The following is a 27035-nucleotide window of genomic DNA, read 5'->3' as shown; positions in this document are numbered from 1 at the left end:
GAAAGAAGCTGATTTTGACCATACAGGGGCCTAATCCACCAGAAATCACCTAATCTATGAAGATCCTGAGTTTTCCCAAGTCATTTCAGGGTGGCCGCTTAATGACACATTTGATATATATCCCCCAATCCAGTCCTCACATCAAACATTCTGGTCCACACCACCTATGAGACTTATTAGTACTCATATAGGTACTTGGCATAAGCAAGTACTCAAATGTAAGTACTTGTACTCTGGAAAGAGAGGCTGGAACAAAATGTTGTGAAGAGCAGTTTGTCGGCCTTAGGAAGCTGCAGTTAAACTCCAGTAAAAGACGTAATGAAAACAAGTCAGAAGCAGTTTTTAGGGGGGAAACTTGTGTTGTGTGACTTTAAAACCACCTTTATAATGTTTAAAACAGCGTAAAAAACAAGCTTTACTCTAGGTTTTCTGTATTAAATAAACTGAAACAAATAAAAACAATATATTGTTTTGGATTTAAGACACATTTATGATTAATCTAATAAAAACAAAATGAATCTTAACAGAAACTGTAAATGGGTTTATTAGTTCACTAAAAACAAAGCAGTTCAGTTATACAAATCCTGTTTTGTTAGAAAATACATTTAATTAGAAATGAATACTCAAAAACAGAAGTGGTGCATTTAAAAAAAACAAAAAAACAAAACAAAGATCATCAGGAAGTGATTTGAGAGGCAAACCGTGGTGCATTGGGCTGGCAGTGGGGATTTAGCACATCCGCAAAACAAACAGAGCTCAAGCAGAAATCATTTCTTTCTCTCCTGAATCCCAATGAATATTTCCTTGAGTGGGTTGTTTAAGAACAAAAGACTGATAAAAATGTTTCCATCTTCCCCACCTTCAGCCAGTCCATCACTGGCAGAAGTAAATGTCTTTTGCTTAGAAAGGACAAACAGAGGAGTCCTGTCTACACTAAAAGCCTTTTCACGCTGCAAGACCAATCTCCAGCATTACAGCCCAGACCAAGGTCACTTGTGTTCAAATAGCAAAGGCACGGAAGGTGCAGTGAACTGATATCCACGGGTCAGCACGGGTCATTCCATCTTAGTCACACTGGGTGGTGTAAACTACCTTCAGGCTTCAGCATCCACCGTCTTATGGATCTAGAGGATACAGCTGAGCTGGCTGATTTTTTTTTCTTTTCTTCTTAACTGGAAATGGTAAGACTCCAGCAGATGCTGCAAAATGTCCTTATCTTATTATCCACCGTCAGCCCCAGATGTCCTGTAAGTAGCGTTTCTCCTCTCTAAGCACTGCGAGTCTCTTCATGGCCTCCAGTTGGTCCACCCGCAGCTCTGTTTTAATCATCTCCATCAGTGTCTCGTTCACATCTTTGGCCATGTTCTTAGCATCCCTGGAGAGCAAAAATGCACACATGTAGTCAGGAAACCTTTCTAATCAAACATTGCTAAATATGCTGTGTGACAAGGCAACATTTTAGAAAATCAGGAAGCGCAGCCAGGCCAGGAGTGCCTTTCTGTTTCTGACAGAAACAACTGAGAACTTCATCCTTCTGCTGCAGCATACTAAGAGACTCATTGTCTAGCAGGGACATTTTCTGACTGTGAGAATTTCACAGTTCTGATATTTTAAAAGTCATTTACTCAAAGGTGAGCAGAGCAGCCTGATGGTGAGGAAGTCTGGAAAAAGAATGAAATATATACATGAGTGACTTTAAAATAGTGACAGGATTTGGCATGATTTATCGTTACACATATTTGCCTTTGTCTTCGTCTCGACAGAGACAACGCTTTTGTTACGGTGAGGAAGGAGGAGGCCGTGTTTATACTATAGACACAGCCCTATTTTGTATCGAAATGAAAGCAACTGTTGCCAAGAAACTAAAGCAGTGACTGTCCTTGTATTGAATATAAATTTTAAAAAAGGCGTTCAGCATCTATTGTTTAGTTTTCATGAGCTAAGTGAGGAGACAAAGTTAAATGAAGAAAACAGCAGATGAAGCTTAACTAATGAACACAGGGAGAAAATTTGTTTTGGACAGAAGATGTCCTGGTGTAAAAACAGGACTACAACAGTAAAGCACAGAGGTGGGACATTTTTGGCAACATGAAAAACCTGTGGATACATCACAATACTGATAGACGAGATCTGTTGGCAGAGACAAAAAATCTTGCATGAACTTTGACTTGGAAAGGTCTGAAAGGTTTGACAGGTCCTCACTTGAACTCCTACTATTGCCAACAAGGTAGAACATAATGTTAAAAAAAAGACATTAAAAGACATTATAAGGAGCTCCAAATATCTCTTGATGAGAGGAATGCTGAAAATAAGTTGTTTTTTTCTATTTGTTTATTTATTTTTGAGTATTTATTTTATTATATATATCTTTTATTTATTTATTTTTTCTTTTTGTAACTTTTACATGTGTATATTTATGCTTTATTTTGTAATTATTTTAATATTTTACTCTCATATGTTTATTTTATTTCTTCACTTTTTCATAAACATACAATCTGTCAACTGAGTGCATATGCAAACTGCAAAAAATGTTTTTGTAACCAAACCCATGTTATGTTGACAAACAATAAACACTTAAAAGGACAAAAAAAAGACATTATAGCAGTCATTTACACAACAATAATACCTTCCATCCTGAGGAAGATTAAGTCTGTCATGAAAAACCTTTAAAGCACTGAAATGATATAGGATCTGACACCCGGTAAGAAAAGGTTCTGTGATGCTTGTTTGATTGGGTTCACGCTGTGAGTCTGTCATTTTCAATATCTGAATTGACTGTTTTTCATTGTATCCAGGAGCAAACCTCCTACTGTTCAGCTGAGATGGGAGATGTGATACAATTTTGAATTGTTTGACATTTAAGTCTTATTAATCATTATTTTTATTCAACCTTTCTTAAGTGTAGACATCACAGTGTTGCATCCTTCTTCAATAAGAAGGTCAAGGCAACAAGTCGCCATACAAACCAGGAGAACAAAAAATGCTACAAACCATCACCATGGAGTCAGAGATTACATGAAGAGACAGAAACAAATGGCTTGAAAACACCTTTTTTCCCCCCAATGCAGATCATACCATATCATTAACTAATAGCTTATTAAATATGAGCTGCATGATTAAACTGTACTTTTGTGCTACTCACTGTATCGAATTCAGAATAAATGGAAACACAATGTGTAGGGATGAACATTTACGCCTTGACTGGTTCTGACAGATTAGCAGCCGACTGGTTGATTTTTTTTTTCTCTTTTTTCTCCCCCAATCAGTAAACGAAACAGGCAGATAGGAACACAGGCATGATTTCTGAGCAAATAAAGAACTAAAGCTAATAATCTGTAATATCCTTCAGGGTAAAAAAGGAAGCTTAAGCCTGGCGACGCAGCAGAGAAAAATAAACTTGCCTTAATGTTTATATGATCATGCTGGGCCTGCATTTGTTAATAACAACCTAAAGGCGCCTTACTGGATTCTTCTGATTTTATTACATCATACACTGGTTTTCATTTTCAAAAGTACCAATGCAGCACTGTAACATTTCTAAACGAGTAAAAAAGTCAAAAGGATTTCTAGTGACAAAAAGAGAGCGCCTGGTGCTGGTGAAAATGACTGGTCAAAATTTATTTATTTTTTTATTTTTATTTTTATTTTTTTAAATAGTGTAAGGCTGGTTGTGGTGGTAGGAGAATTGCAGAAGCTCAGCTCTTTAACTTGGTCTTGTTTTTATTAGTCACAAAATAAAAACCCATGAGTCAGCCATGTACCAACTAGGAGTTGGACAAGCAATATTCAATGGCTGCTCAATCACAACAAAAATGCTCTCTCGCGCCTGAAGCTTCTCCTCCAGCTTTATACTGGAGGCCGCTCCTACAAGACAAAGCAACATTGATTGACATTCACTTTACAATGAATACAATGCCCAGATACAAAATTTACTATGCACGTCAACCTGCCAGTGAAATTTAGCCAAGGCTAGAAACATTCCAACATGGCTAGATATATACATATAAAAAAAGATTATTCAGAAATGATCCGTCACATTAACATGAACAAGAAACACCCCTTCAAGGTCTCTAGACATGGTACATGCCATTTCACCTGCTCAATAAAGGTATTTGGACACTCACCATTCTGGTTCACCTACTCACTAGAAGGCATGGTCTACACCATGACAAATAGTTGAATATCAAATAAAAAAAATAAAAAAAACTACAAAAATAATATTAGTTAACCCTTTATGGAGCAAGTAACTATTTTTGATCGCTTCATTTTCTTTCATATTCAGAATTAAACTGTTTTATTTTTGTTAATGTAACAACAGAACAGAGGTCTTGGTACATACCAGAAGGACAATTTTACATTAAAATTTCTAATATCAAGGTATTTCATTGAGTGCCCTAATACGGGTTAAATAAGTTCTCAAAAAGAAGATTGTTTCTTTATAAAAAGAAAAACTGTACTAGGTGCATCTCCCATAAGAAAAATGACTATATTTTATGTAGAATTCTTATTTTCCTTTATTTCATCTATATGTAAACAGTTGTACATGGTCAGCTGGTCTCTCCTGTAAAGCCTGTTTATCTTAATAGATCCTGTGATTAATGTGTCTTTACATACTTTGAGAATCTGTATTGACGTAAAAGTCAATTTCATGCTTTGGAGACGCAAGGTAATCTGCCAAAAGCAGACCATGCATGCACAGAGAGACTTGGGTGGTGGGCGGGGGGGGGGGGGGGGGGGAAGGGGAAAAAAAGTTGTGGACAAGTTGCTCTGCAGTTTGTTCACATTTACAGTTCACAACGACACTGAATGAAGAGCAACCGGAGCAGGATACTGCCAGGCTGTATGGAAAAAGAGAGCAAAACGTAGAAATAAAAACGCTCCGTCTTACCCGCAGACATAAAGATAACCGTTCTTTCTGAGCAGGATGTCGGTGACCTGCCGGGAGTTGAGCAGCAGATTGTGTTGAACGTATCTGGGTTGTGCAGCTGAGGTGGCAGCATCTTCATCCTTCATGTCATCTCTGGAGAAACACACTTTGAGGTGGCTCAGGGTGCCACTGGACACAAAGCCCTCAAGCTCCTCTCTGGAGACAAAAAGATGATATTTGGAGGTTACTCTTGTGATCCTGGATCTTTTTTTTTTTTTTTTTAATTTATATTTGAATTAAAAGCTAGAGTTTGTTTCAGCTGCTGATGCAAAAAGAAAAGATGTAATAGTAAGAGGAAGGGCAGCTTTGTCAGCTGTAAACAAAACAAAAAACAAAAAACAAAAAAAAAAAAAAAACTAGATATAGAAACTCATTCAAACAGCATCCTGGCTGCTTGGCCTTTCGCTCCCCAAACTCCCTTAAGATATTTAACAACAGCTTCATCTGTTTCAGAAGATGTGTGACCCCTCCAGATATTTCCTATGAATAAAAACAGCCGACGTGCTCGGTGAAACGGAACAATGATGGGCGAAAGGTCTGATCGGAACTGTGCCCGACAGACGATTTATTTTGTTTAACAAAAGAAAGGGAAAAGTAGATCAGCTTTCATAAGCGAGGTCGAATCGCTGTTACAGGCATCTTTTTTTATAATCAATCCCCGCCGCCTTCCAGTTGGGTGTAACCTTGCTTCCTGTCAGTGGTCTGCTAGAAAGAGGCCTGGGGTGTTATTGGAGGGAAAGGGAGGAGGACGGAGGTGGGAAGGGAGGAAGGTTTGCTGTGTCTCAGAGTATCTTGTTTGAAGTTAAGCAGTCAGAATGAGCACAAGTGCACACAGAGGCACAGCCAAACACAAACATAACAAGCTGTGGGTCCAAGATCATGTGTGCAGGTCTTTCTCCTCAGGGGTCTACATTTTCAGTAACCCCCAAACTAAAATAAAGCACTTTCCCCCCCCTGTCTGATAACACAGAGAAAGACTGTTGTGAATACTAAAAGGCACAGACAAGCCTTGTTATCTTTGTTCTGTTAGAAAGAAATCTGGATTTATTGCCTCTAGTGCAATGTTTACCATCCAACATTTGATTGGAGGGGGTCTTTGCAAAAATTCTCAGCTTTCTGACCAAGATGTGAGACGAACACAAGGAGCAACAAGAAGAATTACAGGGAGAGGGATAGCAGGCTCTTTGTTGGACGTCTGGATATTAATTGTCACAGACTGATAACTGCGTGAGCAGAAATTGGCAGATGACAGAGGACAATTGACTTCTCTCTCTCACACACACACACACACACACACATACACACACACACACAACAGGCAAGGTGTTACTAAGAGCTATAACATGCCAGATTTCTTGGTATGTTTACACAGAAAACAGCCTAAGGCAGCATCCTGGACCTGAACATGAGCCCAGCAGGTCTTCCAGTCAATTTTCCCCTACAGCATGAAAACACAAGCTGGAAAGAGGCTGCGAAAGCAGAAGGAGGGGGGAAAGGATAAGTGCAGATAAGGAAAGAGGGGAGGGGATGTTTGATGTGACAAGTGAGCATCAATCTCTCACACACAGGGACGTTAAGTTCTGTGGCTGATTGCGAGCCTTGTTTGTCGCATTCAGAAAACAATGAGAGTTGGTCGCCTCCTTTCTTGACAATATTGTAATTGCAAACCCCTCTTACGACTCGAGCTGGACTTTTTCTTTTCTTTTAAACACTGCAGAAAAATACAACAAGGCATGCTAAGCAGGTTTTTGCATTCCAAGGCAACACCGGACGTCAAACTGCACTTACTTTAAGAGAAATCCCACAGAGATTAATGCGGGCAGCCAATTCAACTGCCGGCATGTTGTTCTCATTCTGCTAACCTATCTAAATTGAGTACAAGTCTTCATGGGTGGCTCATAAAACACAGACTAATCGCTTCGGTCAACACTGTGGGGGTATTTATCAGAGAAGCCCAACTGAACAAACACAGCACACTACCTGGCTGCGAGTTTGTATTTAAGTATGGGATAGAAGAAACAGAGGGGAACAAACAACATCCTCTGTGATCTATTCTGGTGTGATTAAGGATGCTAATCCATTCACACTATTTAATCCTAGAAAAGGACTTGATCAGTCTGCTGGCGCTGCACACATGCATGCTGCTGATACCAAGATAAGCTGACCAATTAGTATGTAGTTAAGAAAGTTTGGAGCCAAAACAAACTAATCAGAGCTAGGATGTCTGCTTAGGTCTGCTGACATCAGGTTGCAGCAGCTGAAGAGTGGCAGTTCAAACATTTAATACCATTTACCTGGATTAACTTGCCATTGTTTTCAAATGAGTGAAAAATATGGGGCCTGTCATTTTTTTTTCTGCAGGTTGGTGATTATTTCATACAAAAGGTCCTGAATTTTACATCAACCGAAGGATCAAAAAAAAAAGAGCCCTGACCTCCTTTTGGTCTATAACACAGTCTTAACCCTCTTACAAAAGCTTTCTTTTGATTGCTTTAAGTAGCCTTCAGAAATAGTTCTTCAACCGTCTTGAAGGACTTTCTAAAGCTCTGCTTTGGATATTGGCTGCCTTTTGTTCTATTCACTGTCAAGATGATCCCATACTGCCTCAAAATGTTCACAGGACTTGTTTCCACTGATTTGTGTTTTCTAGCATAAGTCAGCCTTTTCTCCTCGTTTCCCTTCCTGCAGAATGACTTCTTGACAGCCACTCTTCCACGGAGACCATTTCTAAGACCTTAGTGAACAGGATGGGTCGACTAAAGGTACAAATGCATCTCTCCAGTGGATTTTTTCCTCTTTTTTTGTTTTGTTTTGTTGTTTTATTTTAAGAGACATCGTTCTTAGGTACTGCTTACCTGCTGCGAAAGATTTTAGGTTTGTCACTTTTTTTTTTAAAGGACAAAGGGCAAACATGCTGAGATTTGCCACATTTTCAGCTAACAGCACCTCGGGAATGCACTCAATGGTTACAAAATAGACACAAGTGAAGAAATAGGATACTATAAAAAACTATACATCTTTCTGACAGTAACAAACTACGTAAATATATTATCTACCATTTGCTCTTTGCTGAATTGTCCGTTATAGGCAGACACGACTGGTTTATCTGTTGAGTAAGCTGCCTTTAAACCCATGAATGACAATACAGGTAAATGCAAATAGTCAGGTACAATGACTTGACGAGAATGCATTTAAAAGAAGCAAATATCCAAAAAAATTGTTCAAATTGCTAAGAACCATTGAAAAGGGTTTTTTTTGTTTTTTGTTTGTCTTACTCTTTGGAAGTAAAATGAAATGAAATGAAGGAAAACTCACTTTTGCCAAAACCTCCCTTCTGAACATGCAGTCACAAAAATACACTGCTGCTCAGATCCTAGTAAGAATGCAGCAATGTGTCAGAATAATGACTTAAACTAAGGATATGAAAGCTGTGATTCAGTCCAACTTTTATCAAATCTGAATCCAGCAGCAAATCTTTACCCAATTTTAGTTTGACTTTGAACAAAAGCTGGACAAGCCGTTAACTCTGTTGACATACAAAATAGTTACGCAGGCAGCAGATGTAGAACAATATTAGGATTCATTTAGTCAGGCTCCAGTCCAGCTGACAAATCAAACTCCAAAACCATCTCAGCTTTTATCTGTTTGATCTCTGCAACCATTTGAGCCAAATGTAACTGCTTCAGAGCTTTTGTTCAGAAAAAGCTCCTGCGGGGTGTACTACAAACTGAGATTAATGACTTGGCAAGCTACACTGGTGATGTTTCAGTCAAGTCAGAGTGTTTGGCTTCACAGAGGTATCTCCTTTAACTAAGTGAGATCACCATGGTAACATAGGGTCAACTTCTGCTCTGTAGTAGTTAATGTTCAGTTTGTGAAAGTGTCTGTCGAAAAAAGAAACAGAATTTCACTGATTTGCCTCCTGATGACATCTAACATAGAAACCATCTTTTAAATGTTATCAATGCATAGGAAAGAAAAGTTTATGACAAAAGAAAAGTAATCACCTGCTATTAAACAAATGTTGATTTTAAAACATCTAAAACCAATAATTCAGATGTCATCTTAAAATTCCGCCTGTGTCACACATTTTACTTGTTGATCAAATGTTAGCGCTTTAATTGCCAAACATCATTCCATTATGTTAACTATAAAGCATTTAATCCACCATGGATTTAAACCTCAATTAAAAATCTAACACAGATTAGAGAATTAATTAGTCTAGGCATACACTACTCACAAAAAGTTAGGGATATTCAGCTTTTGGGTGAAATTTCACAACAAGCCTAAAATGCATTCAAACCTGTACAGGTGAACTTAATGTGATCTACTCTAAGCTTTTAAATGCACATGTCCAACTGTTAAATGTTTCAATAAATTTTGCTCAAGTTGCTGTTCTCTAACAAGGAGCTTAACGGCAAAAATCACGGCAGGTGTGTGATCCTTGAATTGACCAATAAATGCCCTGGTTCAATTAGAGCTGGTGTTTAAACAGTTGTCCTCATCATGCTGTTCACATTTTGACATCATGAGACCAAGACGACACCTGACAATGGAACAACAGTCCCTTGCCATTGCGATGCTTCAAACAGGACGTTCTCAGACAGAAGTGGCCACTGAGCTTGGAGTGTCACAGAGTGTCATCAGCAGGTTGCAACAGAGATATGGAGAGACTGGAAGAGTCACAGAAAGGCCTAGAAGTGGACGTCCTTTGGCCACATCCCGTGCTGATGACCGCTACATTGTGAACACTGCCCTGAGAAACCGGATGATGAATGCCACTCAACTCCAGGCACGTTTAAGAGAGGTGAGAGGCACCCAAGTGTCACGTCAGACCATTCGAAACCGTTTCCATCAGCGTGGTCTGCCTGCTAGACGACCTGCACGGGTACCTGACCACACCACCACGCACAGGCATCATCGTCTTGCATGGGCCAGGGAGCATTTACGCTGGACGAGGAACCAGTGGGCCTCAGTGCTGTTCTCTGATGAAAGTCGATTCACACTGAGCAGAAATGATGGCCGGCAACGATGTTGGAGACGTCAGGGAGAGCGCTATGCATCAGCCACTGTTGTCACCAGGCGAGCTTTTGGTGGTGGCGGTGTTACAGTGTGGGCAGGGGTGTCCACTTGGTACAGAACTGCCCTACACTTTGTGAATGGTACAGTGACAAGCCCATACTACCTGAATAACATCATTAATCCAGTGATTGTGCCCCTACATGAACAGCACAGGCCTGATTTCATCTTCATGGACGACAATGCTCCTGCTCATCGAGGCCGCATCATCAGGGAACGGCTGTTGGAGACTGGTGTACCTCAAATGGAACGGCCTGCACTCTCTCCAGACCTGAATCCCATTGAAAACCTGTGGGATCAGCTGAGCCGTCGTGTAGAGGCTCGAGACCCTGCACCCCAGAACCTCAATGACCTGAGGGCTGCCCTTCAAGAAGAGTGGGACGCCATGCATGAGACGTCGTTGTCAAGCTGTAATTGATGCTCAAGGGCACATGACGAGATATTGAGACGTTCAAATTTTTTGTTGTGGTGTAACTACCATTGTTGTTACCTTTTGTGTTGAATGAATTTTTTGAGATGAGGAAATCAGTAGTGCATCCTTCTACTTAAATGTCTTACTTTTATGATATTATATCACTGTAGCATGAACATATTGCATTTTCCATAAAGTTCACCTGAAAGCCAAATATCCCTAACTTTTTGTGAGTAGTGTATATATCACAGGAAGATAAATCGATGATTTGGTCAATGACTTTTGTGATTTACATGTTATTATGGCACAAGGTAAAAGATAAATTCCCTTTTTAAAGTATCACGTTCAAAGTTTGAGATCTATCCTGACATTGCAAATACTAAGTGTGTATTAACTGGGTAATTTGCATAACCATTTTTTAAGCTTATTCTTCTCTTCTTTTAACAGCAATTTTTTATTTGTTTCACAGGCTGTTCTTCTTATGAATGAAATGTTATGTGGTTTGTGCAAAAAATGTGTCAAATGTGTTGATTTTCTGGAAGGGGGCAAAATTTGAAGAAGACATCCTGAAAAAAGAAGCAAAACTGAACGATGGCAGATTTTCCCACTGAGGCACCTTGAAAAGACTGCTATTTCAACATTTATCTTGCACCCTGTGTCTTTTCAGAGCTCTTTCCAGCCAGTAAAAGTCAGTCTGCTTTTTTTCTTGGTTCCTCCTAAAGTTTTTTGCAATAATCAAGTCCAGATGTGATGAAGTCATGGATGAGTATTTCGACTGTTCACTGGTAGAGGGAGGGAACAAGGCGGGCGACGTTACACAGGTGGAAACAGGATGTTTTAGTGACACTATTGATGCGTGTTTGATACAAAAGGGTGGAGTCCATTGTGAAACAAAGGTTGTCTACAGAGGGGGTGGGGTTAATAATATGACCATGAGTGAGGAGGGTAAAATTCTGTAAAGAGGAGGGAAGAGATTTGATTCCAGTAATGAAGTGTTCTGTCTTATTGCTGTTGAGTTTTAAAAAGTTATTTTCCAGCCACGGTTTTATGTCGGAGAGGCAGTTTTTGATGGGGGAGAGGATGTCAGGGGTAATGGATTTAATGGAAATGTAAAATTGGATATTATCAGGTTTATACCGATACTGTAATGCTGATTTTAAAGTCCATGGTGACGAATGATATAACCAAGGGAAAGCATATAAATTGAAAGAGGTGGTGCGTGTGTGTGTGTGTGTGTGTCTGTTCGGGAGGGGGTTATAATAAATTTCAGTGACAATCAAAACAAGTCAGAAGCACAGAGTTTTAAGGTCTGAAACTTATGTAGTCTTGCTTAAATACACACACACACACACACACACACACACACACACACACACACACACACACACACACACACACACACACACACACACACACACACACACACACACACACACACACACACACACACAAAACCAATAACAGATCCCCCGTCACCAATCATAGAACCAGATTTCTCTGATATGACTGGATATGGCGAGCCAGCAAAGACGAAAGTGTGGCAATGATAAAGTTGCTTTCCTGTACACCCTTCTGGCTGGAGTGTTTGTGGCGTGTAAACCAAAACAACAACACAAAAGTAACCTAAAATGTTTTCTACAGCTGTGAAGGACTGCATTATTGGCATCAGTTGTTAATGACATTGTTTATATCCAAGTGCTGTTTTTATAATTATATTTCAAATCTCCTACGTGATTCTGTAAAACATTTATGACTTTATCAAATCAAAGAGTGGAAAGTCTTGTGACATCAACAAATCTGGATACTTTAGCAACATGGATTTCTTAATGAGAGAAACAGCCATCAGTGGCCAACCATGACAAATTGTCACACACTTCTTATTAAGTGTACTGTGGTGTGGCACAATTTCATGATTAAAGTCAAAAGAATTCCTTGGTGAGTTTTGGTTATTTTTATAACTCACAAGGGAAGCAAATGTGGTCTTGCTTCAACAACTTTGCGTGTCCATTTTTTAATCTACATCTAAAATCTTAGTCTGGAGCTGCTGAGTGCAATTTTCATGCACTCGAGTACAAAAGTGAAGACAGAAAATCCACCTCATGAATACAAAGTGAGATCCTTTTTATTTTATAATGAAGGTCAAAGATTCCAATATAAAGAATGTACATTAGATATGTAAGAAGACAAAGGAAACATATGACATATATAAGGTTAAGCTTATATGGAATGCTATATTAAAGGCCACTGTCCTGAAAAGAGACAAAAAAAAAAAAAGCTTACCTAAACAGGTAGTCTCCGTCTCTGTGGCGACAACCAAAAAACAGCCAGGTCTCGCCAAACAAGGCCTCGGGGTTCTTCTTCCTCTCCTCCTCTCTGAAAGTCAAACAAGTGAATGTTAGCAGTCAATCAATAAAAAAAGACAACTACACCAGATGGAGGAGAGGGAGTCCTTCCTCGCAGCAGAGGTTAAAGTCGAGAACTGATGCTATAAAGTAGTGTCTGCAGTGACAGTACGCTAAGCAACACAGTTGCACGGAAATGAGCGTGCATGCACAAGCAAGGACGTTATGAGTATTATTTGATTTCACCCAAACAGTAATGGATCCCATCACAATAACCGGCTACAGATGCACTCAGTATGTGCATATCTAAGTAGGTTTTACTCGTAGACTTTCTGTTCATCGGTGCAAAAACACACCTGTAGAAGTGATTCCTCTTGTGGCGTTTAAGTTTGGCAAACTTCCCAGAATCCCTTGCAGGCTACACAACGGCACGGATCAGCTCTGGGGATGAGGTTATCTATGACACACACCTGCTGCAAAGCTGACAGCTCTCTCTCAGATAACACAGGCTGACCCTCCACCTCTCACAATGCCACCAGTCAGCTGATGGTCAACAGAAGCAGCCATCATCTGCTTCCCACAACATGGATGCAGAGTTGGAGGCTAAAGTGACAAACTGAGAAGAAGGACTGATCCTTTCATGATAAGCTCTGTAAATAAAAGTGCTTCATCCAAGCACCACTTAGAGAATAAATGACGGAATCCTGCTCTTCCTAGTTAGGAGAAAATAAATATGAGCCCTGATAAATAAATATAAAAATGCTTAAAAATTAATCATGAATACACTACTTTGGTACAACAAAGCCAAAATACAACACTGACAACACATTCTTAATATCTGGCTGGACCGACAATTATAGTTGATGGAAACTACAACCAAACAATAAACAAGATTACATGAGAACAAGAACAGATATTAAGATTTCTGCATCAAATCCATGTTCAGACAACATGATCAGAGTCTAAGATGAAAAACACTTTTTGCAATGAAAAATTAAATGTGATGTTTAAAAGACAAAAACAGGTTAGTATAAAAGAAAAAAAGCAAAGGTAGCAGAAACACTGTTTGTCTGGGGTTCATAGTAAAGTTGATCATTTTCACCACTACTGTTTGACAGAGACAAGGAACATGTTTCTGTTTTAAAGGAGAAACAATGGTATTATGTCACCCAAATGTTCCCATTAACTGTCATTTTAAACTTCTTAAATGTAAATGCCTAATGTTATTTTGTGTTTTATGTCAAAATAACAAATATCTTTGGGTCAGCTGGTCTGGATGGGTTTTCCTTTCTCAAGAATTTCTTCTTTTTCTTTTTTCTTTTTTTTTTTTAACTAAAAGATGAAAAGATTTATGATCAGATTAATCCATTATTAGTTGCAGCTATATACTAATTAGCCTTGGAGAGAAACTAAATCAATGCAAACGTATGATGGTGAATAGCAAAACAAAGCTTTGCCCTCATTAATGAAATGCAAAGTTAACCGTTAATAAAAATTGCTTTTGTTTGAACTCTATGTTTGTGCATGAAGCCCTGTAACAGAGCTGTCTGGCAGACTTGATGCGAACACTCAGATCCCATCCATTAGCATCCTGGACGAGAATCTTCTGATCTGCAAACAGCCTCGAGTAAACTCATTTTAGTGGGCTCATCTCTCTCCTCTCGCCGCCTGCCCTAAAGGGATCAATACCAATATGAAAAACCTAGGTTCCATTCTGAGTAGACCACACCGGCGCCTTTCCCTGAATACAAATCACATCACATCACATCCCCAACGCTATAACAGCCTGCAATACAATCCCATGGGGGAAAGACAGCATCTACAGAGCACTCCATTTGGGGTCTAAATCAGAAGCTGTTGCCTTTCAGCACCATTCTGATCAGCAAGAGGAGGAGGAGGAGGATGGAGAGGAGGTGGGGGCTGCAAGGAAAGCTGAGGTTCAGACTTGGTAAATATTACAATTATCTCGTACCTTCATCTTTTCTGCTTCATGAGAGGAGAGCTGAATGGCTTTGTACTTTTAGAAATACAACAAACAGCCCAGACCCAAACACAGCTCGAGGTTGTATCGCACACATAACAATAAACAATTACAGCCATGAACAGAAGTACAACACTCTAGCTCTGCTGTGTTTATCTGGCCGGACTGATGAACAGAAGCACAAACTTTAATACAAATCGTCATAACCACAACATCAAGCATGCCTTTGTGTCACAGAGGACAGATTTTTTTCTCCCAAAAGAGGAGGCTCTGTTTGGCATATTAACGCATACCATATTTAACCAACGATGCTGCAAGATAAACAGAAAAACACAGAATTTCATTCTCCATAAAACTGGAAATGACAGCAATCAATGCCAGACAACTGATTGGCCTTATTCCAATCTCCTACTACCACCAAGTGAGACTCTGACCTTTAGAGACTCTTCTTCCACTTGCAAGCGGTGCTCCAAACTCTTTTCAAGGTACTTCTGAAAACAGCCATCGATTAACAGTGGGGGCGGGAACGGGAGAGGGAGAGAGATCGAAGTGTACCCTGCGTTGTTTTATTGCCAACAGGACCTGTCTCGAGCTTCTAGGCAGATACGGCGTCCCGTTGACAAACCGGTGATTGTTATCTCCTATCAGAGTGCAGCGTCAGCTGGCGAGGCTTTGTTTAGAATCCCAAGTTAGATTCTGCACAATGCAGCGCGCCATGACAGGTTCATATAATCCTCCAACACAATACGCAGCTGGCAGGGGAGAGGATGAGAAACATGGGGAGGGACAGAGGACAGTTGAGCTGATAAATCGATTCACATGAGCTCATACTGGAACAATGAAGGGCTTCTTAATTTTTTGTGTGTGAAATAAAGGGCATTTTAAAAATAAACACTGATCTTACAAGGAAATATTTGATGAGGGGCAGTGTGTGTGTGGCTGTGTGTTGGTTTATAAAATAAAGCCTTCTGCAATCAATTGATGTCTGGGCATTCTTTTAAAATAAAACTCTTGCATGTGTGTTTTTATCTCAGATTCCAGAGAACGATATTTGATCTCTGCTGCAAGAAGGAAATAAGGCTGACATATTTGTAGACTATCACCGCCGCACAACAAACGGCCCGACGCTGAACCTCAGTCATTATGTGTTGTGACCAAGTCAGTCCTAAAACATCTGCTATCTTCAGAAATCCTCCATCACAGCAGTTAAGACATCACCTCAAACCCGATGATCACCTCCCTCTCATTCCTACAGCGGACGATCCAGCGCTCCCATCCTTTCAACCAGAGCTGTGTCACCTCTCAGAGCAATCACACACTGACGCCACCCACCACAACACAGCAGGCATTCAAGGGATTTAGAGACAATTGAAGTTGACTGGGGCACAACCTCATTTATTCAAAGCCACCCAAGAGTTAGACGTGTCAGTCTGCCTGAAACCAAAAAAAAAAAAAAAAAAAAAAAAGGCTTACTCTGCTCTGTGACAAGTCATGGTCGCTGTGAGCATGGTTTAACGCGCAGGCATCAGCCTGGACAGAGACGCATCAGTCACATTAAACCCCTCTGACAGCTCATCCTCATGCAATCTTGATTTAGACATCAATTCATAAGCTTGGAAAATTAAACAAAATGGCATGTTTTTCTTAGAAATGATGGCCCTCTCCAAGCAGAAACTTACAGTGATGGTTTAACAAGCCGGAAAGAACTACCATCTAGCTATCTACAAGTCGATGCCCTCGCACAACATTGACAATTACAAGCAATGATTTACTCCAATAACATGTCCACCTTCTGGACTTCACTTTCAAATCAATTTCACCCCATGTGCTGCTCTGAATCCGGACTTTTTATTACAACCGTCTTAAATGTGTGCATTTGAGAAGGTCCTGGTGAGTGAAGCGGGCATCTAAAATAATCCCTGACGTGATCACAGCCATCATTGATAGACTTACTATATTTTATGTGATGTGGACTTTTATCAGCTTTCATTTAATTTTCTCAGCAGATTGCTCAAAAATATGCAAGATGATGTGCACTTAACACTTCAGCATTGTGAATATTCATCCCTGGGAGTGCAGTTTTAGCAGGAATAATCAGTATCACATTTAGCACCACTCAGTACGTAACCTGACGCTTGACATGAACATTTCACAGAGCTGCAACAGCTGCCGCCTTTGAAAGGCACAACACGAGTACAGGATGGAGTGCATTGGAGTACTGATCTTGACCACAATGTTTTAAAAAGGAGGGAATTTAAAAATACATAAATGCTGAAACATGACAATATAGGTTTGAGTTTTTTTTCCCTCAAAATTTCTGCAACGGTGAAGTTTCACAGCTCTGAAGGGCTTAGATTAAACATTGCCCTCAATATTATAGGCAGGGTAGTGGATTATTTTTAATTTAGTGATATCTTAGAGATAAAAATGGTGCAACATGCAAAAATGTTGGCATTCCATGAGACATGGGCACTTGGAAGACTTTTACCAAGGAGAAAAAACCCATTTAAACTTATGATGGCTATATGTTTGATAAGTTATTAGAAAATGCCAGCTGGTCCAAATATCAAAGCTTCATACAAAACATGTGAAATAGGGAATAGATCTTTTTTAATTAAATATTCTATATAAGAACACAAAATAAGGATTTTTGTGTCAAATAATCCCAAGAATCAACGTGTTCCAATGGCCCGAAGTCCAGACATCAGTCTGATTTTAGTGCTATGGTGGGACGTTGTGCACAAACGAATCACTGCAACCATTAATAAACTGGAACTATGTTGTAAATTAGATTCAGCCAAAATTATTCTACAACAATCTGAAAGACTGGCATGGTTATACAGTAAATCATTTTTAGGTTATTTCTGCAAAAGTTAATAAATGATGGAATGTGTTTAGTTTTCAACTCGTACTTTTGCATTTGGCTCAGTTTAATTATTGGCACATCTTGCTGGTCATCTAAGATTGTATTTAGCTCATTCTAAGGCCTATTAAAGGGTTTTCATGTGGGATGCAGTCGACACTGCTCTGCGACATGTCCAATCAGCTGAAATCTGCAGATCTCAACAACTCACCCATCGCAGACAAATTGTCAGACATTGTGTAGAGAGATGACTGCATCAACTTGATTCTCATTTTTGTGTACTCTGCACAACTCTTCCCAGCAGGCTGTCAGATTACTCCTTACTCAGCCCAAAGTGGGCCTGGAAGAGGTCACTGTACAGGTGTAGCCTCTCTACGGACCTAAATTCTCCAATCTCTTATATTGCCATGAAGATATTAGGATGCCACATCCTCTCAGTTGCTTTTCAATTCCTCCTTTTCAGTTAAGTTAGCACTTTCAATTTACACTTTGGCACATTCATCCTGCATCCAAGTGGGGATTTGTTTTTTAAAACAAATGGCACAGAACTCAGACAAATTTTGTTCAGGTCCCCTCTTGATTCCCAATTTTTGTCCCATGGCAACGTTCTACATGAAAGATGTTTTAGGGACAAGATTATTTTTTAATGTTATAATGTGTAAAATCTCCTATTAGAATAGGATTTAATTTTTCCTCATGACTGTACACAATAATTAAGCCTTCAGCTGCTGCATGCTCCCCCAGACACCCGCCTCACACTGTGTAACTTAAAATAACTGATGACCGTATAGCAAGAAAGGATGATAGAAAGTAGGGCTGTGACGATTTGCTTTTGTCCCGATACAATTCGATTCCGATTTTTTTGGGTGCCGATTTGAATTAAATTGCGATTCTCACAATTCTTCGATATTGCTGATTTTTGTAGATTAAAAACAAAACAAAAAAAATGTATAAAACTTTTTTTTTTTGCTCGTTATTTTTCCTTATTTCAATTGGGAAACAACAACACAGTAGCCAGACCATCATTCTGCTGCTAAAATGCCCAAGAAGACAAGTAAAAAGATCAATAAACTAATAAAAATGACAAACATTTTATAATGTATTATGTTTTGTTTTGTTTTTTTTAATCTGTTTTTTTTAAAGGGGTGCTATTATGGTATTTCGAGTTTTCTGAGCTTTCTACAGTGTTACAGTGTTGAATCCTCATCAGACATGTGAACGACGCTGTTTTTTATCACCTAAACGCATGTTTGAGTTTGAGTTCTAGCACACTCTGTTCAGTTTCCATGGCAACGAAAAATGCGTCGTTTTAAGAGTTTTTTCTACTTCAAAATCCTTGTAACGTCCCGGGGGATAAGGTTTGGTGATTGGTTACCTTCTACTGGTTAACAAGGGCATGTACAAATACATCAGGCGGGTGGAAAACGTGGGATAAAGTTATTTCCAACGATGGCTGGTGAGTTTACCAAAGAGAGACATCCTGCTGCATTCGTTGCTGTGGGTTGCTGTTTTCCACTTCGTTTTCAGGGTCTGATTCAGGTTCCAACATGTAGGGCTGTATGCTATGTGTTGACATTGTAGTTTGTTTTTTTTATTGAGTTCATATTAGCCTAATCCTTCTGTTTATGAGATGTTACAATGACGGTGAAAGCAGTTGCGGTGCGCGCTCCCGATGTAGTGCAGTGGCGGGAGGCGGGGCTTAATGCGGAAGAGTCTCAATCCACTCGTTTTGCCCGCAGGCTGATCTGACATCCTACGGAGAGGGTCGGTCTGAAGTAAATAAAGCGATTTGTGACAATAACTCGATCAATCCCAGCCCTTTTTGGGCTCAGAAAAAAAAAAAAATTATCCTGAAATGCACATAATAGTGCCCTGCGATGGACTGGCGAGCTGTCCAGGGTGTACCCTGCCTGTCGCCCAAAGCCAGCTGGGATGGGCTCCAGCTTCCCCGCGACCCTGACTTGGAATAAGCGGTTCGGAAAATGAATGAATGAATGAATGAATGAATGCACATAATAGTTCCACTTTAACAAAAAAAATCCATTTTAAAAATGTGAAGCAAAAAATCCCGATATTCAATTGTTCGTTTCGATTTTGCCACCCCTAATAGAAAGATAGCAAAGTGGTTTCTGGCTGTGCCTCAAAGATTTTATTTTTTAGTTTGTAAGCAATTAAGAAAACTTTGTGGACAAATACTCTGTTAGGGTTCCTAAAAAAAAAAAGGCAAAAAGCATGGAAAGGCGATGCATTGTTGCACACATGCGACTACCATGGATCATTCCTTCTTCCTTCTCTGAAGTATGTTTGCAAATGAACACCAAAAGAAATATGAAGCATTTTGGAATGAAGTCCTGCAGATGGATGAAGTTTAACTTTTAGCAGCTGACTTTTCAAGAAAAGAAAATCTTTTCAACTTTTTAGTGTGTGGATTGTTCAATCATACTGCGGATTTGTGTTGCAGCCAGTAGCAATGGGAATATTTCACAACTCAAGGGAAGAATGGATTGCAATTAAAATACCATCAAATAATGGAAGCAGGATCACACCACCTGCAAGAAATACAAAAATAAAAGGATGGATTTTCTTTAACAAAAGAATAATGGCCCAAAGAACATCTAAAATACAATGGACGACCTCGGAGATGCAAGCTGCAGGTTTCATTATGACCCCCCAATCTTGACCCGAACAACACGGAAAAATGCGTGACTTTAAAAGAGTACAACCATGTAAAAATCCTTCAAAAACTACTCAGAAATAACTGAACTGATCCACACTTTAAGACTCTGCTGTTGAAAAGATGCTTTTGCACAAACTGTGATATTTGGAGGTTTTATGAAATATCAACAGCACTGGGTAGCCAAACTTTTGCGTTAACTTCAATTTTGGAGAAAAAAAAAAAACTACAACAAAAATTATCTTTTTAAAAATGGGTCTTAAACGTTATGCATATTGGAAATCAGAAAGCATACCTTTGCTGGAGAAATCCAATAAAAGGAGCCACTCCTGTTCCTGGTCCAACCATAATGAAGGGCGCCGACGGGTCAGACGGAGGCCGAAACGAGCAGTTGGGTCTCAAACGCACATGGATCTAAGGAAGAGGCCATTAGAAATCATTTAGATGAACAAGAGTAATTACAACAGTGCTGAGAAGCCACTGTGGGTCCAGAATCTTATTAATTGACCTACTTAATATTCTAAGACATCCTGATGAGAAAATCTGTGAGCTTCAACCCATAGAATCTGTTTTCACTGAGGATTCGCTTGCTGCAACTTCAGCTAATTTCTTTAAGTCACAAAACCCTGCTGGCCCAAAGATGATTCTTTTTTTAGTGTCTGACACATTAAAGAGTTCACACAGCAGCATAAAACATGCTGCAGACTGCTTAAAGTCCCTAATGCCAGACATTTCATATTTCTATACCAATACGCAACACTTACTTCCCCTTTTCTTCAAGAACCTCTTGATTAGAATAAAATAGCATAAAGAAAAATAAGGCTAGGCAGGGGATTATGTGGCAGGATTTTAGCTGATTCAGAACAGGTCATTTGTTCCTCTCTCTCTCTCTCCCTGTAAGTGCAGGACTGCAAATACTAAAGAAACTGAACGCTTGTGTCTTCAAATATAAGCTTTTAGAAATGATTCAACAAGGCAATCACCTCAAATGTGCTCTATCTACTTTCAGTTTTCTTTCCTCTGGTCTGTTCTTACCTTTGGCAAAGCCAGGCTGCTGGAGGGTTCAGCCTTCACAGGGAAAACCGGGTCGGGATTGATGAGGTCAAACAGCCAGCCAGTACACAAACCTCGGCTCCCTGCAGGCCTCTCAGGGCATGCTGGGAACTCTAGCACATTGAAGATAAAATGCAGCTTTCCTGGGTGCTTTCGACGAGAGCTGCAGAGATGGTCCCACAGAGTATGAGATGGGAAAAAGGGAGAGACAAGGGTGAGCATGAGTGCATGGAAGGCATACAAACAGAGACAGGAGATATACAGAGAGCAGGGGGGGGTTGCAGAAAACCATAACTGATCAATATATTATTCTGTTTCCAAAGACAAAGAAGTTGTTTGTAATATGAAGGATTAGGATGCAATCATTTGTAAACCATATATTTACATAACTCACTAAAAGACAGTATTAATTTGGTTTAAAGTGCCCTGAAAATGTCAGTACAAGTTTAAAGAGGCTGTACCAGGGTGTCTGTAGTGTTTCGTTTAAAAAAATGTTTAAGTCTTTGAGGTCACTCGACTGGATAACCAGTAGTTTGATCCCGATGATAAGACGATAAAGCGACATACAATCCCTCATTTGCTTACTGAAAAAAGGCAAAGCACCATGTGAGTCAGTCAGTCCTTTTCTGAACCATTTAGTACGATATAGGGTCGCAGGGAAGCTGGAGCATTTCCCAGCAATCATTGGGCGAGAGGCAGGGTACACCCCGGACAGGTGTAATGTGTGAGTGAATTAAAATATAAGATCAGTGATGGTCCAGGTGGGTATGATATTAACTTGACAGTGTAAATAACATAGAGCTCTAACAGGAATAATTTGACATATTGCCAATAACACATTTGAATATTATATTAAAATACACTAAAGCAAGATCTATACCCCTGGTTTAGATAAATCTTCTTTTCAGATTCATATCAAGCCGTTTCAACCAAGTGAAATAAAACTGATATCTGAAGAGTCCATTGCTTTCAGCTGAGTCATGGAACTAGGAGGTAAACCTCTTTTCTCTTGCTCTTTAATCAGGACATTAAAACATATAGATGCTTATTCGGTATTTCCAGCATTTTTCCATCACATCTAAATTGCTACGATGAATTAATATATCTATCATATTAAACTGCTAATTTCAGCCATCTCCATCCATCCATCTGTCATTTTAAAAGTTTCATGCACTCTTTATGACAGTCTACATGGTGTAAAGCGATTCTTTCCAAGTATAGATACTGGACATCAACATCATACCAGTCTGCAGGTCTCATTATCAACCTAAAGGTTATTAACTATCTTGCACCTTTGGGTTTCAATATATAACATTTTAAAATAACAAATTTGCAAACAAATTTCTAAAGTAAACTATTTCATAAAAGGCTAATTTTCATTGTGTCATATAACAGAAGTATGCGACCATCTGTAGTCCAAATATTATATCACTTAATATCTTTTTAATTAATTGAGCTACACTTTAGTATTTCAATGCACTCTCTGGCACAAACAGATGCCCCCCCCCACCCCATTTGCTTCAGTAAAACGCTTCTTCCTCTCTTCTGTTCCCATCTTTACTGCCAGCGAACGCACTCTCACGCGCTCTCATCCTTCACTTTCCAGTTCCTGTTGGCCACCGGAGACCTCTATTGACCGCAGCATCAATAATGCAGGTCTCTAATGTCTCCGCACCATCTGATAAACTACAGCCACCGCCCTCTCCTGTCCGTTCACTACCTCGCTGCACAAACACACATCTACCCACGCAGCCAAGTAAGAGACCAATAAGAGCAGCCAAGAAAGTTCAGCATCTAACGTTGCGTTTGAAGGTGCTGCTGTTCCACATTAGCTTGAAAGGTAATGGCCACAAGCTTAAACCAAAGAGCCAATCAATGACTGGCTAAGTGGGGGTAAAAGAAGCAACACTATACAATACTTACAGTCCATTCATTTGTAAAGTTTCCTTTCATTATTTAGCTCATTGGGAATTTACATCAGCAAAGGCCCAAATGAGTCAATGTACAAAGAGACAAGAAGACAAACTTCTAAAAGATGCACAGACAGACAGACTCGTACTGATTACTGCACTAGGACCTTAAAATATAACATCAATTTCTCTCATCTTCTCATTTGTTCCTAAATGCCTCCATAACTCTAAATCCATATGAAAATGCCAAATTTTATAAACCTAAAAAAATAAGCTTTCTTTGGGTATTATCTACTCCTTTTTCTAACCCTCTTAAATGTCAAATATGTGAGCGCTCACTCCGACCCTGTGATGGATTTAGCAAAATAGCAGCTCTCCTGTGTAGATGCCAATGCATTTCCTGGCTGCCATGTACAATATTGATATAGATTTTATCATGCAAAGCCATCTCTGAGGTCTGCTTTTCCCCTAATAAGCAAATCTTAGACTATAATGATCTGTCATAATAAATGCACAGCAATACAACAAATTTCCACAACGAGGTTGCAGACATTAAAAGGATCATTCGATTCAATTATTCTCCATAAATTATCAGACTTGCTGCAAAATCCCCTATGGTGCAGCTTGAAAATAAAAACTGAAATCAAAGACGATTTATTCCTTTCCAATAAGTGAGAACAGACCATATGACTTATGGACATGGGTTATTACAGATAAATAAGGATGTCAGAGCACACTTGCGTACAAACAGATTGACTCTTATTTTTCTGTCACCTTACCTGGCTGCTGAGTAAGGTCTGGGCTGCAGTTTCGGCAAATGCTCTGAAAAGCAAGCACAAATGTCAATCATTGTGTTGTCTTGCTAAGATCTGGTTACACCCATGACAGAGAGCAAGAAAAAAAAATATGTGAAAGTCATCTTGGCCCGTCGAGACATCCTACATACCAATCTATCCTCAGTAACCCCCACCCAGGTTACGGTCTTGTTTCTGGGACACACTTCTATATTTATGAAATTACAAACTCAGGGTTATGGAATCCCAAGTGTCCAGATGTGGAGCCGGTAGGAAACAGATTGCTTATGCAGACCTTATTTCAATGCCAGCCATGAAGGTGCCCTCTTTTGGGTAATATGTTGAATGCGTGAGGAGGTGTCATAGAAATCAGGCAAAGTACAAGATAAGTTCTCACCCTGTAGCAACAGGACATGCTATTTTCTCTGCAGTAACCTGCACTGCTTATTAGACACAGGCGAAGGGGGTGATTGAGCGCTGCACTTGCTATGCACTCGCTTACATGTTTGTATCTCCATGAGAGATGAAGCAAAAAGGGATTCACCATATGTACCAGCTGAGGCTGTAAAACAATAGCACATTTTTCTGCTAAATTGCTCACAAACAGCTGGAAAAACTCTCGCTCGCTCCATTCAGTGTAGATTTGTCTGACATTTGGACTGCTCGGGGTGTTAAAAAGACAGCTCGTCTCTTTCATGTCTGAGGTTTTGTTTTCTTCAAAAATAAAGAAAAGGTGATACATGAAATACTGAGAAAATGATGAAACAAAGGAGTCCCACCTAAAAGAATCCTTTTCATACTTGTTTAGAAACAAAATGATCAAATAAAAATGATGGTTAAGTCATAAACTGCGGAGGAAATTAGGCTAATTGTATATAGATGAAAGGGGTATGACAGTACATACTCATGCCTGATGTCCCTACCAAGCCGAGACTCAGGAACAAGCAACCATGTAATTTTGTTGTTTTGGATTCCATATATCTAAAAATAAACTATTCCGGTTGGCAGAATAAAGTTCTTTCAGAATGGTTAGACTTATCCTCCTCCCTCCCATCTCTGCCTTTCTTCAACTTTAGAAGAAAATACATCCGTTGCACCTCAGGAATAGAAGGCTTAAACTCTTTGCATTGCTATTAACATCACATCTAATCATTTCTGATATAGTTCCCTTCAGAAACGTATGAGCTAATAATCCTCTAGCTGTACTTTGCTTGTCGTTTTATATCCCGACAAGGAAATGTGACTTCCACTTGTCCATGGTTGAACTGAAGACAAGGGAAATGGAGTATTTGAGAATTAAATTGCCTTTCAAATACATTTGGTGTGTAGTTTCCGGATCTTAATAGTGTTCTTCAGGTGTTACTAGAGATTTTATAAAAGAGGCAGACCCGAAGGAAGACAGGGGGCATCATTGAGTTGCTGGTTATTCCACACCAGGAAAATGGTGCACTTTTGAGGGGATGTGTTGAATAAAAGGGGGAAAAAAAGGAGCTGCTGCAGTGTAGCAGTCTTATTTTGACTAAAGCGTGTCAAACATTTTAGGAAGACCTTAGTAAATTGTCAAGGCTTTTGGAAAAAAGGGCAATTTTATGTCTCATTTAGACAAGAAGGATTTCACTGGAGTGACAGCACAGTGAGGGTAAGAGTAGGACGTAGGGATCGGCATTGCAGATGATTTTTGCAGTTGACTAATCAGGCAAATTAAACATCATTTTATCATCCATAATTAAATTAAAAATACTATAAAGCTAAATTCATGTGAAATTTGTTAACTGTATGCTTCACATACAAGCATTTTATAAAATATTCTGTGAGCTCTAAAACCTTTATTGCACAGTAAGTAAATAAAGTCTGTCAGGAAGGGATGCTGGGATCCAACCTAGCCTGGCTGCGTGACGAGGCCGATGCCAGGTGAACGAAACACCATGCCCACAGGAGTGGTATTTTTCATCGTCTTTCCGACTGGGCTTTTTGCTCCTGAAGTACAAACAGTTTTTGTGCTGCTCTGTTCTGTTGCTTCCACCGTCAGAGGCAGCTGTCACGCTTTCCTGCTCCCACCTCCAAACCGAGATTGGGAAGCGGAGGCGAAGTGATTCCTCCTGGGGCGAGGCTACAGCAAGGTTCGGAGTTAACTTTACGCTGCAGTGGTAAAGCAGACGTGGGACTCCGCTGTGGTAGTTTGAGCTGAAGTTTGTGGTTTGGACATTCTAAACAGGTCATTTCTCGCAGCTAACTTTTCTGCCCGGACCGCCCTGCTCTAGCTCAGACCGGTGCTTGTCAGACCTGGTTATGACGTGCTGCGTGTCTCACTTTCTCCCTCTCTAGCTTGCTCTTAAAGGGACTGGGCTGTTCTTTTAAACACAGTGCTGTAAACAGTTCTTCCTCTCTGCACAATGGCTACAGCTACATGATGGTTTTTTAATTCTGAATTAATAATTCAGAATCAAATAATTCAGAATAACATTATTCTCCTGGTTTATTCTCCTGGTTTACATGGAAACACATCGTTACTTAATTCCGCCTTAAATCGATGGGTTGGGAAGAGTTCTGATTGGGCAAAGGTTGGACGTGACGTCTACCAGAAATAAACAAAGTCCACTTTCTGCTTCTCCTTTTTTAAAATCATGACATGAAAAAAAACTACATAATAAATAACAAAATATATAAACTAACTTTTTACTGCAGTTGAGAAGAAAAAGGAAGATTAAGTAACGTAGGCTGGAGCCAGAACACAGTGGGAAATGTGTGCGTCATCGGGACGGGACAAGGTATCGAGCATGCGCAGAACGATAAACCAGACACTTAAGTTTAATTGCAAATTGTCTTTTTCATTCTAAATTAGGTGTTTACATGGTCATTTTTCATCAGTTTAAAGTGGATTTAACTTTTATTCACAATTAAAACTCTCATGTAAACATGGTCAATGAGACAAAACTCTTCGCCAACAAAAAGTCAACGTGTCGAAGACAACATGCCTCATGACTAACATGTAGTGGTTTG

The 27035-nt window shown here is 39.6% G+C and overlaps 1 protein-coding gene across 2 annotated transcripts in view; it reads right to left on the bottom strand.

Moving 5' to 3' along the window:
- Positions 1–532: 532 nt before the first annotated feature.
- The window catches only part of mtrr (5-methyltetrahydrofolate-homocysteine methyltransferase reductase), a 36605-nt gene continuing 10102 nt past the window's right edge, over positions 533–27035 (bottom strand). For both annotated transcript variants that reach the window (XM_079259756.1, XM_079259755.1), the window contains exons 10-15: positions 24021–24063; positions 21314–21494; positions 20574–20692; positions 12699–12791; positions 4889–5083; positions 533–1375 (exon numbers count right to left, since the gene is read on the bottom strand). In XM_079259756.1, the coding sequence (XP_079115882.1) occupies positions 1231–1375; positions 4889–5083; positions 12699–12791; positions 20574–20692; positions 21314–21494; positions 24021–24063 (776 nt within the window). In that variant the 3' untranslated portion in view covers positions 533–1230. The remainder of the gene's footprint in view (positions 1376–4888; positions 5084–12698; positions 12792–20573; positions 20693–21313; positions 21495–24020; positions 24064–27035) is intronic.

The sequence above is a fragment of the Telmatherina bonti genome (assembly GCF_933228915.1).
Source record: "Telmatherina bonti genome assembly, chromosome: 20".
Taxonomy (NCBI): Eukaryota; Metazoa; Chordata; class Actinopteri; order Atheriniformes; family Telmatherinidae; genus Telmatherina; species Telmatherina bonti.
This window is presented reverse-complemented; position numbering and strand designations above follow the sequence as displayed.